General features: G+C 51.4%; 1 protein-coding gene across 3 annotated transcripts in view; it reads left to right on the top strand.

Moving 5' to 3' along the window:
• AEBP2 (AE binding protein 2) overlaps positions 1 to 12,979 on the top strand; it is a 510,714-nt gene that overhangs the window by 218,660 nt on the left and 279,075 nt on the right. For all 3 annotated transcript variants that reach the window (XM_086920596.1, XM_086920582.1, XM_086920591.1), the window contains exon 4: positions 5,259 to 5,445. In XM_086920596.1, the coding sequence (XP_086776722.1) occupies positions 5,259 to 5,445 (187 nt within the window). The remainder of the gene's footprint in view (positions 1 to 5,258; positions 5,446 to 12,979) is intronic.

The following is a 12,979-nucleotide window of genomic DNA, read 5'->3' as shown; positions in this document are numbered from 1 at the left end:
TCAATCAAAGCATTTATATAGCGCACTACTCACCCGGAGGGTCTCAAGGCGCTTGGGGAGGGGGGTCCACTACTGCTCGAACAGCCAGGTCTTGAGTTGCTTCCTGAAGGTGAGGTGGTCTTGGGTCAGGCGGAGGTGGGTCGGGAGGGAGTTCCAAGTCTTGGCGGCCAGGTAGGAGAAGGCCCTTCCTCTTGTGTTGACTCTTCGGATGCGGGGGACGGCGGCGAGGGCATGGCTGGTCGATCGAAGCTGACGTGTGGGAGTGTAGAAGTTGAGGCGGCTGTTGAGGGCTCTTGGGCCTTGGTTGTGTAGGGCTTTGTGTGCGTGGGTGAGGAGACGGAAGGTGATTCTCTTGTTGACCGGGAGCCAGTGCAGGTCTCTCAGGTGTCCGAAGATGTGGCTGTGTCGGGGAATGTCGAGGATGAGTCTTGCTGAGGTGTTCTGAATCCGCTCGAGTCTCTTCTGGAGTTTGGCAGTGGTTCCGGCGTAGAGGGAGTTGCCGTAGTCCAGTCGGCTGGTGACGAGGGCCTGGGTAACCGTCTTTCTGGTCTCGGTGGGGATCCACCGGAAGATCTTACGTAGCATGCGCAGGATGTTGAAGCACGACGAGGAGACGGCGTTGACTTGTCTGGTCATGGAGAGGGAGGAGTCCAGGATGAAGCCCAGGTTGGTGCTTGGTCTGTCGGTTTGGGTGCGCTGCCCAGGGCAGGGGGCCACCAGGAGTCGTCCCAGGCGGAGGATGAGGAGCCCAGGATGAGGACCTCCGTCTTGTCTGAGTTCAGCTTCAGGCGGCTGTTCATCATCCACTTGGCTACGTCTGTCATCCCTTCGTGTAGGTTGGCTCTGGCGGTGGCGGGGTCATTGGTGAGGGAGAGGATCAGCTGGGTGTCGGCGTAAGAGATGATGTTGAGGTTGTGTTGGCGTGCGATGGCCGCGAGGGGGCTCATGTAGACATTGAAGAGGGTGGGGCTGAGCGAGGAGCCTTGAGGAACGCCGCAGATGACTTCGGTGGCTTCTGATCTGAACGGGGGGAGGCGGACTCTGTGTTCTTCCGGCGAGGTAGGAGATGATCCATTCTAGTGCCTTCTCCTGGATTCTGACGTTGCAGAGGCGCTGCACTAGGGTGCGGTGGCAGACAGTGTCGAATGCCGCGGAGAGGTCCAAGAGGATGAGGGCCGCTGTTTCCCCATTGTCAAGCAGGGTTCGGATGTCATCAGTGGCGGCGATGAGGGCGGTCTCGGTGCTGTGGTTGGCCCGGAAGCCAGACTGCGAGTGGTCGAGGGATCCGTTCGTCTCGAGGAAGGCGGCCAGCTGCTTGTTGACGGTCTTCTCGATGACTTTGTCCGGAAACGGGAGGAGCGAGATGAGGCGGTAGTTTTTTGTTTTTTTTTGAAAACCTTTATTCGAGAAAGTAAGGAGATACATGCGCAGGCCCACAACCATCATGGCCGGCCGCAAAGACAGTCATTAAAAAAAAAAAAAAAAAGGAGAAATACAGGCCAATCAGCAATCAGGACATGTTAAGGCACACCAGACGCGGATATGAGGTTTTCATTTTTAAATTTTAAAGAAGAGTAGGGGCTGCAACAACAAGGACATAACACCTTACATGAAAGATACACAGAAGAGACAAGGGGGACGTACCCCATTGGCAGTATGAGATAGGCTACGACTATAGCAACTATATAATCTAGGCAGCAGTAGCGACGGTAATGCTAAACAATAGGCAATGTCACAGTAAACAATGTTCCTAAATATCACCCCAGAGAGCCCACCCCCAAGAACAGAGAAACAGAGGCTTGTGAAGATGCCGGAAAAAGAAATAAGGTGCAAGACCAAGAGACAGCCAACCCTACGAAAGAGGAAAGAACCCTCCCAAAGCCAGAAAAGAGCGATAGGGACCATAGAACAAAACAAACTAAAATAACACCTCCCCCCCCCCCCCGCACCCGCCACCTTGCACCCCTGTAATGGCTACGGCCTAACCCACTAACAGCGTGCCTGTGGCCCCGAAACTGCCCCACAGAAGGGAAAAAGTACAAGAAGTGGAGGAGGGGAGAAACAAACACACCCCCGGACACCCGGTACCCCCTGCCGGCAGTGCCCCCCCCCCCAGGCATATTCATCAGCAATCAAAGCAACAGTCGGTATTATCACGGGGAGGGCAGTCACCATTAAACCCCCCCCCCCCCTATCCCACCCCTGGCCCGGTGAGATACTCAGTGCAGTCCCGGCAAAAATGAGCTAAGCAATCGCAGGAAAGTAAAAGTCAACCCTGCAATCCCCATGAGGAGATCCACTGCCAAAGTCATGATAAATGCAATCCAAGGGAGCGTCTCAGGTGGTCCGAAGCAGTGGCGAGGAGCATGAACAAACCAAAGTCAGCCCTGACCAGTGCGAATCCGTACCGGAGCACATTCCGACCAAACCACATCCGTCCTGAAGCAGACCAAGCGTCCATGGCAATCCAAGGCATTGAAGGAGGAACAGAGTCCGGGCACAAAATGGCGGCCTCCGTTAAACAGACGGGCCGAAACAAAGAAAAATGGCAGACCCCATCGACAGGACCCCGAGGCTCGGCATTGACGAGCAGGACCTCCAGCGACGACACACCATCGGATGGGAGACTTGAAGGGAAGACCAGGCACTGTAGCAGATGAAGGAGAAGTGGGGCCGACTCCCCAAGGAGCGACGTCGGGCTGACGCTCGGGCACACCAAGATGGCGGGTCAGATCGTTCGACTGGACCACAAACTGTTGTTCGGGTGTAGCAGCGTCGGCGGCCGGTGGCGAGCAGACATCATCCAACTTTGCAGCCAGGGAGACACAAGCGATGGTGAATTGCGAGCGGAGCGACCCAATCGCTGTCATGACAGAACTCAATGAATGTGCGCTATCCATCCCCTCCATCCCCTCCATCCCGGGGCCCAAGGGATGGAGGGGGACACAATCTCCAGCCCACATCTCCGGGCACACATTTAGCGATCTCAACAACGGGGGCGCCCCGAGCTGGCACACTCAACACAGTCACCGGCCGTGGGTGCAGCCCGCCAGCCCCCGGACTGGGGAACGGGGGTCAGGCACACAGCCCACCAGCCACGGTGCAGGAGGACCGCAGCACGTCACAATGTGTCTACTCCGGCACCATCCATCAACGTGGTCACACATCGAAGGCAAAAAGAATTATTTCAAGCTGGAAGACCGGCCACAGTCGCGGTCCCACAGCCGATGTTGATCGGTTCCCGCTCGGACCGTTCAAAAATCGAGGTCCTGGCGTCAGCCCGGGAGTAGGCCGAAAATGGATCACGACATAACTTCGTCGCTGAATAAGGTAGAAAGTCCCGGACAGCACCGTTGGCATCAGGTAACCTTCATACACCCGGGCACAGGGCGTGGGTAGAGGATAAACAACAGGATAGACGAGCCGCCGGCGGACGTCGGCGGAGCCGGGAGCTTATGCGGCCATCTTGGTTCGCGGCGTGAGGCGGTAGTTTTTGAGTTCGGTGGGGTCCGCTGCATGTGTTTTAAAATACAGATTTAGTATGATGAAAGTGGGTTAATAATTGTGAAAGGGTTATTTCATAATGGAGACATGTACCAGCAGATTCCTCATCTTTTGAATCTCCTCAGGTGCCTTCTGAGCTGCAAAAGTTGAAATAGCTCCCCCATGGCAGCAGGTGGCCGGCCACTCCACCTCCCTGCCAGCAATCTCACCAAACTCAACATTACTGGATAAATATAAGCACCACTGGCGACAGTTTCTGGTTTTCATTCAAAGTGGAACCAGATTGCTCTCCTTGACCACTTTCTCATTATCAAACTTTCAATTCTACAGTGCTGACAGATTGTTACCACTTTAAAGCTAAGGATCAAAGAGTGCCAGTCCTGCCATAGACAGTTGTCCCTTTTAGATCCCTACTAAGTGGATGTCTGTGGTGTCTGGAGCCGAAACATAACTCCAGGTTGTGTGGCCAATGTCCCCTCATAAACCCCAAGGCCATTGCGGAGAGGGAGTTCAAGCTGTTCAAGGCAGGGATCCATGATGCCCATTGAGCCCAGAAACCAACCCCATCTTGTTCCCACTCAGTTAGTCTCGTTTGCCATCAATAAGCAAATCTTGCAAGATGTTGATTGAAGTCATTAATTAAACATAATATGCACTGGAGGGAGGTCTCTGACGCCATTGCACAGCTAATTTTCTGGTGCTGCAAAATGTAAGTATCCTATATGCTTCCCTAAAAGTGGACTTAAAATCCCGTCCGGGCCCTCCTCAGAGGAGGTGGCATAGTTGATGGCTGTTATTTAAAAGGGTGCAGAAGTGTTAAAATAACTTTGTCCGCAGTTGATAACAAACACAAATATCGTGACAGATGCTATACCCAGCATCTCTAGTGTCTGAGTGTGTGCTGCTAATTAGTGAGCTGTTACTAGAGTGTACTTATGGTAGCCTTTGAAATCAAAGGCCTTTGGTCCCCAAAGCAGCAGAGATGACAAATCAATGTGCTCAAGCTCCGAGCAATCCATCTAGCCTTCACAGCATCCTTGCTCTCTATCTGCGGGCAGTCAGTGCAGGTCATTATAGACCATACGTCTGCTGTGTGGCAAGCCAAAAAACAGGGAGTAGTTGGCTTGTGCCCGAAAGCACTGAAGTTGTATGCTTGGGCTCAAGCTCACATGCTCTAGCTGATTTTCAGCCACCTGGAGGGCTCCTTGCGTGTGAGAGTGGTTAACCTTAGCATTGCTTCCTAGCTCACTATCATTTGTGGGTTTATTGTGAAGTAGCTCAAAACATCGTTTCTCTTGGGTGCATTCATCCAGCAGATTTCTTCTTCACAGCAGTAAACATTCTGCGCTCTAAAGTTTCAGCAGGGAGCTGTAGCTAACGTGTTCTGTCTGACGGAACCGTTCCATCACAACCACGCCCGTTATTTAGAACTTTCAGCACAGCGCGAAAATTCGTGCCGCGCTCAAGGTGTTAAATGTTTTCTGACCACCAAATGAGTCTTGTCCATTTTTGTTTGACTATTTGAAGAACAGAGACGAAAAGTGGAAGAAATAGCAAGTCTTAAATCTGAGACTGAAACTAGGACTCGCACTCATACCTCATCTAACATCAGAAAACCAAAATTGCTTGAAGTATTTTCAAATATGCTGAAGTCTACCTATTTGGTTAAAGTAGAAGACATCTGGGCTGAAATGTGTTTGTTGGGGATTAGGCATTAAAATATATTTGCCCTTTTTGTCTTCTGTTTTCTTTAGTGTGTGGTTGGAGGTTGCAATGCAAGTTTTGCCTCTCAGGGGGGATTAGCACGACATGTACCAACTCACTTCAGTCAACAGAATTCTTCAAAGGTTTCAAGTCAACCAAAAGCTAAAGAAGAATCCCCTTCCAAAGCATCTATAAATAAAAAACGAAAGTTAAAGAATAAAAGAAAACGCACATTACGTAAGTGTTTAGAATTTATAGTGCCAATATGTAATGCTTTTTCTGTAAGGTAAGTGTTTAAAACAATCTGGGAATTCAGTCACTGAATTAATTCAAATTATTTTATCCAGTATATGGAAGAGTTCCTACAAGCTAACTTGTTCTTTCAACTGTTCACAGGTGGTTGTTGTAGAAATGTTTGATTTTAGTACATAACTTAGTACCTTGCCCCACTTTTTTGTTTTTAAATTATACCCGTAGTAAATATGTAGATGTAAAGAAAATACCAACCCTTGCTGAACCCTGAGGCAGTAAATCTGTTTTAGTGCTGGTGGACAGTGGCACATGCAGCAGCAATCAGAGAGATTTTCCAGGGCTGGCGAAGAAAAAAACAAGAAACCAAAAACTGTAGGGTATGCATTACTGAACAAATTCAAGCATTCAGTTTACTGCTTCAGTGCTCAAAGCTGGAAGAAGCAGTGTTCCTGCCCTGAGGGTCTGCCTACCTACCTACCTGCAGCAAAGCAAGGCAGCAGCTGAAGGTAAGTTTAAAAAAAAAACCTGAAATATTTAATTGAGCGTATGTGTGAGTAACGGGGAATAGGTGGCAGAGTGAGAGTGAAAAATAATGCATGAGAGTGACAGTGAGTGAGAATGGGTGTGAGGAGATGAGAGAATGTGCAGAGGAATTTGAGTGAAGGTGTGAGATAAATGTGAGTGAATGAGTGTTATGCGTGTGAGTCTGCCAAGGATTCTGGCTTACAGGAGGTAGTTCTTGGTCGTGGAGAGACACCAGTGGCAAAATGCTGAGGCATTGGAGGTCATTCTTGTCAAGTGGATTTCTTTGTGACATATTGAGTGTAATTCTTGGGTTATGGGACACCTGTGGCAAAAGGTTACTGCTAGTATACTAGATGTAATTATTGGCATAAGGAGAACCTATGGCAAACTTCTTGAGCTGGCATGATGGAGTTAATTCTTAGTGTATGAGACTTCAATGGCAAGATGCTGCCAATAATTCTTGGCTTTCTGTAGTAGGGGATCTCTGTGTATAGTCCTAATCTAGTGAATAGTCCCACCCATGTGCGTGGACCCCGGAGCAATCAAAAATAATCTCTTAAGGTGTCGAAAAAATGCAGAACTGCACAGACACTTAAGAGAGAATTAAAGACAGATAATGCAGCCTATAAAACCAGGCTACACTGTCCAGTACTTCAACTAGAAACTCAACCAAAAATCCACAAACAGCAAAGTCTGTCCAGATTTCCCTTGCCTCAGCAGCAAAAACCCTCTGGAATGATAGAGAGGAAGACCTGGACAGACAAGCCCCATAGGCTGCCATTATGTGGCTCAGAACAGGATACTGTGCCTTTAAGAGAACTTTCCAGAACTTCACAGTATCCCAGAATGCACTGCAGGTCCCTTTTACTTTCAGTTATTTTTTCCGGCTCCTGCAAGCAGGACCCTGGAGCATTGAGATCTCCCTCTTCAAGGGTTTATTGGTCATATTTCACTTTTGTTTCAAGTTGAGTGCTTTCTAAAGTACTTTGGTGCCTTTCTTCTTGTTTATTGCACCCTTTTGATGTCAAATATGCCTGCATTATTTGACAAATGTCCGGAGTGCTCCAGGAAGAAGGCCAAATCAGATCCCCATGAGGTGTGTATCCTCTGCCCTCCCTCTTCCCATGTCCCAGAGGAGTGTGTGATTTGTCAGGGCTTCTCTGGCAGGACCCTGAAGGACAGAAAGAAGATCAGGCTTCAGGGCCTTGAGGAAAGAAGGCTCAAGGTGGGTCTGGAGGGGCTTCCTCTGCCCGTGCTGAGGCCTCTGGGGGGCTCCCCAGGGGCAGGAAGACCAGCAGGCGTCCCCATTCTCCATCTGGGTCGATTGCACCGACTCCGGCGTCAAGAGGGATGACTACAGTCTGTTCCCCGTCTTCTCGGGCGAAGCGACGTCGAAGGAACTGAACAGACCGCTGTCAAAGTCTCCTGTGACGATTTCGTCGTCGTCGTCGTCGAGTGATCGACGTCGAAAGGCCCGGCGTCTGCGCTTGCCGTCGAGGCATCGGCGTCGAAAGGCCCGGCGTCGGCGCTTGATGTCGGCGAAAAGGAGAAGATCGTCGTCGAGGGGATCCTCATCGTCTAAGAGAAGATCGCCGTCGAGGCGCAGGAGGTCGCCGTCGAGGCGCAGGAGGTCGCCGTCGAGGCGCAGGAGGTCGCCGTCGAGGCGCAGGAGGTCGCCATCGAGGCGCAGGAGGTCGCCGTCAGGTCGCCGTCGAGGCGCACGAGGTCGCCGTCCAGGCGGACGAGGTCTCCGAGGCGAAGGCGCTCGCCGTCGAGGGAAAGACGGTCGACGCCGAGGGACTGACGCTCGCCGTCCGGTCGCCATTCTTCTACGCCGAAGAGACGTGGAAGGAGGTCTGGCACCATGGGAGGGTCGCCAACGTCCCAGGCTGGAAAGGAAGGTCGATCACCGGGTTCGGTGTACTCCGTGGTGTATACCCCGTCACAGAGGCAGGTTACACCCCCGCCTCCATTACCGAGGGGGCTCCCTCAGAGGGCCCCTACTCCTCTTCCTCTAACACAACTTCCTCAACCTATACCTCGACCTCCGCAGACAAGCCGCCTCCGGTCCCTCCGAGGTCGGTCTCACTGCCCAGGCTTCCGACTCCTCCCAAGGGGACCCCTAAGCCGAAGGCCCCGGCTAAACCAAAGTCGCCCGCTCTGGTGGAACCAGCGGATCGACCTAAGCCAAGGAAGTCACGATCACGCTCCGGACGGAGAGGAAGATCGAGGAGTCGATGTAGATCCTCCACCAGGTCAAGACGTTGCCATAGGAGGCGTGGATCTAGGTCCCGCACGGATTCCTCCAGGACCAGGCCCTATTCACCGACCTTGTCGGAATCCCCAGGGACAAGGGTGTCTCCGGTGGACGGCATCAGCACGTTCCAGGATGTTCTCCTGAGGGGGGCAGCAAAATTGGGAATCACGGTGACGGCTCCAACACCCACGACGTCCGTGATATTTGAGACGCTTCACAAGAAGCATTTGTCTCGCCCTCTACTACCACTAGTGCCTGGTTTGGTAGAGCCTGCGGAGGAGCTCTTCCTCACGCCAGCGTTGGTGAAGGCCGCTCCCTCCCGACTTCTGAAGAAGTACAGGGCCCTGGATTCGGACCCGGCTTTTCTGCGGATAGACCCGGTGTCTGACTCTGTTATAGTAACGGCGGCTAGGAAGTTATATTCTACCTCCCCATCCTCAACCGTACCGCCCGATAAGGAGAGCCGATGGATCGACTCAGCTGGTAGGAAGGCTTGTGGGACTGCATCCACGGCCATGAAGGCGTCCAGCGATGCGGCGTTGCTAGGGCGGTATGACCTTGCCCTGTGGGAATCCCTGCAACAGTTCACGGAACTTCTGCCACGAGACAAGAGGGAGGACTTCCAAGAGATACTCAAAGAGGGGATGCTGGTTTCAAACCAGGTCATCCGCGCGGCTGCGGATGTCTCTTTTGGCTGCCCATGGGTACTGTCATGGGATCAACCAGCGGCGCCATGCTTGGCTCAGGCTCACATCACTCAAGCCGGAGGCCCAGCAGCGGGTGGCCAATCTGCCCTTTTCCGGGGAAACCCTGTTCGGAAAGCATGCCGATGATGAGATGGCCCGAAAGAAGGCGTAGGCAGAGACTCTGACAGCTGTGGGCTTGGAGAAACCCAAAGAAAAGAAGGCTTACCCGCCCGTTCCAGAGACGGTTCGGTGCACAGGGAAGAGGACGAGGGCAGTCTTCGGGACAGCAGCAGCAACAACAGCAGCATTTTCGGAGACCCTTCCAGAAGCGCCAGAAGGGTAGAGGGGGACAGCAGTCCTCTACAGCGAACAAGGGCCCGGGCGGGTCTCGACCCTGAGCGGTTACTTCCCCTACATCCGTTACCCGCTCCGGTGGGGGGGAAGCGTTAAATTTTTTCTGGCAGAGTGGAGAAAAATTACTCAGGACAAGTGGGTGCTGAATATTGTTTGCAATGGATACAGTCTTCGGTTCACCAGCCCGCCTCCGTCAATTCCTCCGGTCAGCAGTTTCAACTGCTCGAGCTCCAGGCGGAGGCTGATATCCTGTTAAGGAAAAGGGCGATAGAAGACGTACCTCTGTCTCAAAGAGGAAGAGGTCTGTACTCCCGGTTCACAAGAAGGACAAGAACGAGTTCAGGCCCATTCTGGACTAGCGACAGGCAAATAAGTGGATTCGCAGAGAAAAGTTTTGCATGCTGTCGTTGCATCAGATTTAACCTCAGTTGCAAAGGGAGACTGGCTATGTGCAATAGACCTACAGGATGCGTACTTCCCTGTGCCCATTGCACACAAACACAGGAAGTCCCTGCTATTTCAAGTCGGCACCAATCATTATCAGTATACAGTACTGCCATTCGGGCTGAAGTCTACGCCAAGAACATTCTTGAAGGACATGGCAGTGGTAGCAGCACACCTAAGGAAGAACAAGGTGTTTTTCTACCCGTACCTGGACGATTAGTTGATCAAGGCCTCCTCCTTCTCGGAAGCTCAGGCACACTTCCAGAAGATGTGCGTTCTCTTGAACAAGCTGGGGTTGCACATCAACATGTCCAAGTCTGTCCCGACTCCGGTCCGGTGCATTCAGTACTTGGGAGCCACCATCAATACGCTGTCAGCAAGCGTGTCTCCTTTGGAAGAGCGACAATTATCACTCCTTCGGAAGGCTCAGGCTCTTATGACCACTCCATCTACAACAGTGAGGACGGTGTCTTCTCTACTGGGATCGAGGGCCTCTTGTATCTTCCTAACGCCACATGCACGGCTGCACCTGAGACCGTTGCAGGAGTGCTTGGAGGATCAGTGGGATCAGAGGAAAGGGTCTTGGGACGACAAGATACAACTGTCTCTGCATGCTCTTCAGTCTCTGAAGTGGTGGAGTTCAGCGGAGAATCTCCTCAGAGGGGTTTCCTTCCACAAGGACATTCCCACTCAGACTATCGTGACGGATGCTTCTCTCCACGGTTGGGGGGCGCACTCGGGAGACTTACAGATTCAAGGAACGTGGTCCCCGATGGAGTCCACGTATCACATCAATTTCCTGGAACTCAGAGCTGTTCACTTGGCACTGAAGGCCTTTCATCCGTCCTTCCAGAACAACTCTCTGCTTGTACAGACAGACAATACGGCCACAATTTATTACCTCAACAAGCAGGGGGGCTCGAGATCACGCACTCTGTCGCAGGAGGTGCAGGCGATCTGGCACTGGCTTCTGGCCAGAGGACTAACGATAACGGCTACCCATCTGCCAGGTGAGCAGAATGTTCAGGCGGACGCACTGAGCAGACTGATTCAGGAAAACCACGAATAGGTCATAAATGACGAAGTGCTAGGAGAAGTCTTCGCAAGGTGGGGGACTCCAGACGTAGATCTGTTTGCCACCGCCGAAAACAGCAAATGCCGAGACTTCGCCTCCAGGTACTACCAGCAGGGGACGCCTGGGAATGCTCTATGGATCAACTGGTCGAACAGCTTACTGTACGCTTTTCCACCCATTCCCCTGATTCCGGCGGTGCTCATCAAGCTGTCCCAGTCCAGGGCACGGATGATCCTGATTGTCCCGGAATGGCCCAGGCAGTGGTGGTTCACGGACCTGCTTCACCGGTCTCTCCTTCCGCACATACGGTTGCCGTGCAGGCCGGGCCTTCTCACGAAGTTCAGGGGGCAGATGTTGCACCCCAGCCTCTCATCTTTGAGTTTGGTGGCATGGTTCCTGAGATAGTGCAATATGGCCATTTGAATCTACCAGAAGATTGCATGGACATACTGAAGGAGGCTAAGCGACCTTCCACTTGGACTTCCTATGCTTACAAGTGGAAGAGGTTCTGTATCTGGTGCAAGTCCAAGAACTATGACCCGACGACGTGCAAGGAAGACGTTATCCTTCCTTACCTTCTACATTTGGCGCAGTCTGGCCTTAATGTTCATTCCATTAAGGTTCATCTCGCTGTATTGACTGCCTATAGGAAAGGCCCTTCACAGACTTCCTTCTTCCAGATCCCTGTGATCAAAGAGTTTTTGGAAGGCTTGAAGAAAGTATTCCCTCCTGTCTGGCTTCCTTCGCCTTCATGGGAATTGAATGTGGTGCTGTCCAGATTGATGAAGGAGCCTTTTGAACCTATTCATAAGGCTTCATTGCAGCACCTGTCCTGGAAGGCGGCGTTCCTCGTGGCCATTACATCGGCCCGCATGGTGAGTGAAATTCAGGCGTTGTGTTGCCAAGAACCTTGTACTGTATTTCATGCTGCTAAGGTTGTTATGCGTACTCCCCCTAAATTTCTTCCCAAAGTTATTTCTGATTTTCATGTCAACCAGACCATAACTTTGCCTACGTTTTTTCAGAATCCTTCATCTCCAGCGGAAAGGTCTTTACATTCCCTGGATGTTAAAAGGGTGTTGAAATTTTATCTGGATAAGACCAAAGATATTCGTAGGTCAGACCAATTGTTTATTAATTATGGGTCAGTCCGGACTGGTCTTGCTACCTCTAAACAGTCCATCTCTAAGTGGATTGTGTCCTGCATACAACTGTGTTACCAAAAGGCGAATAAGACCTTAGGGGGTAAACCTAAGGCTCATTCCACCAGGGACAAAGCTGCCACGACGGCTTTGCTCCGTAATGTTCCCATTGCAGAAATCTACAAGGCGACCACTTGGAAGTCGGTTCATACCTTTGCTAAGCATTATTGCCTGGACACTGATGCCAGGGCAGACGCTCAGGTTGGGCAGGCCTTGCTGCGAAATCTGTTCGCACAATAGTGGTTATTTCTCGTTTCTTCACCGCCTCTTTGGTGTGGGGATGGGCTTGCCATTCTATTCACTAGATTATGACTATACACAGAGATCCCCTACTACAGAAGGAGTAGTTTCTGTCCTGTAACTCCAGTTCTGTAGTAGGGGTATCTCTGTTATAGTCATAAGCGCCCGCCCTCCTCCCCAGTGGAGAGAGATATTCATGTAAGGAATGCTACAGGTCTGGCGTGTTACGCCTTCAAAAAGAACTGAAAGTAAAAGTGACCTGCAGTGCATTCTGGGATACTGTGAAATTCTGGAAAGTTCTCTTAAAGGCACAGTATCCTGTTCTGAGCCACATAATGGCAGCCTATGGGGCTTGTCTGTCCAGGTCTTCCTCTCTATCATTCCAGAGGGTTTTTGCTGCTGAGGCAAGGGAAATCTGGACAGACTTTGCTGTTTGTGGATTTTTGGTTGAGTTTCTAGTTGAAGTACTGGACAGTGTAGCCTGGTTTTATAGGCTGCATTATCTGTCTTTAATTCTCTCTTAAGTGTCTGTGCAGTTTTGCATTTTTTTCGACACCTTAAGAGATCATTTTTGATTGCTCTGGGGTCCACGCACATGGGCGGGACTATTCACTAGATTATGACTATAACAGAGATACCCCTACTACAGAACTGGAGTTGCAGGACAGAAACTACTCCTTAGGATGGATAGCCCTGGCATATGGGAGGGAGGCCAGGTAACCATCGCAAAATGCTG

Source organism: Lissotriton vulgaris, chromosome 1_1 (genome assembly GCF_964263255.1).
Source record: "Lissotriton vulgaris chromosome 1_1, aLisVul1.2, whole genome shotgun sequence".
Taxonomy (NCBI): domain Eukaryota; kingdom Metazoa; phylum Chordata; class Amphibia; order Caudata; family Salamandridae; genus Lissotriton; species Lissotriton vulgaris.
This window is presented reverse-complemented; position numbering and strand designations above follow the sequence as displayed.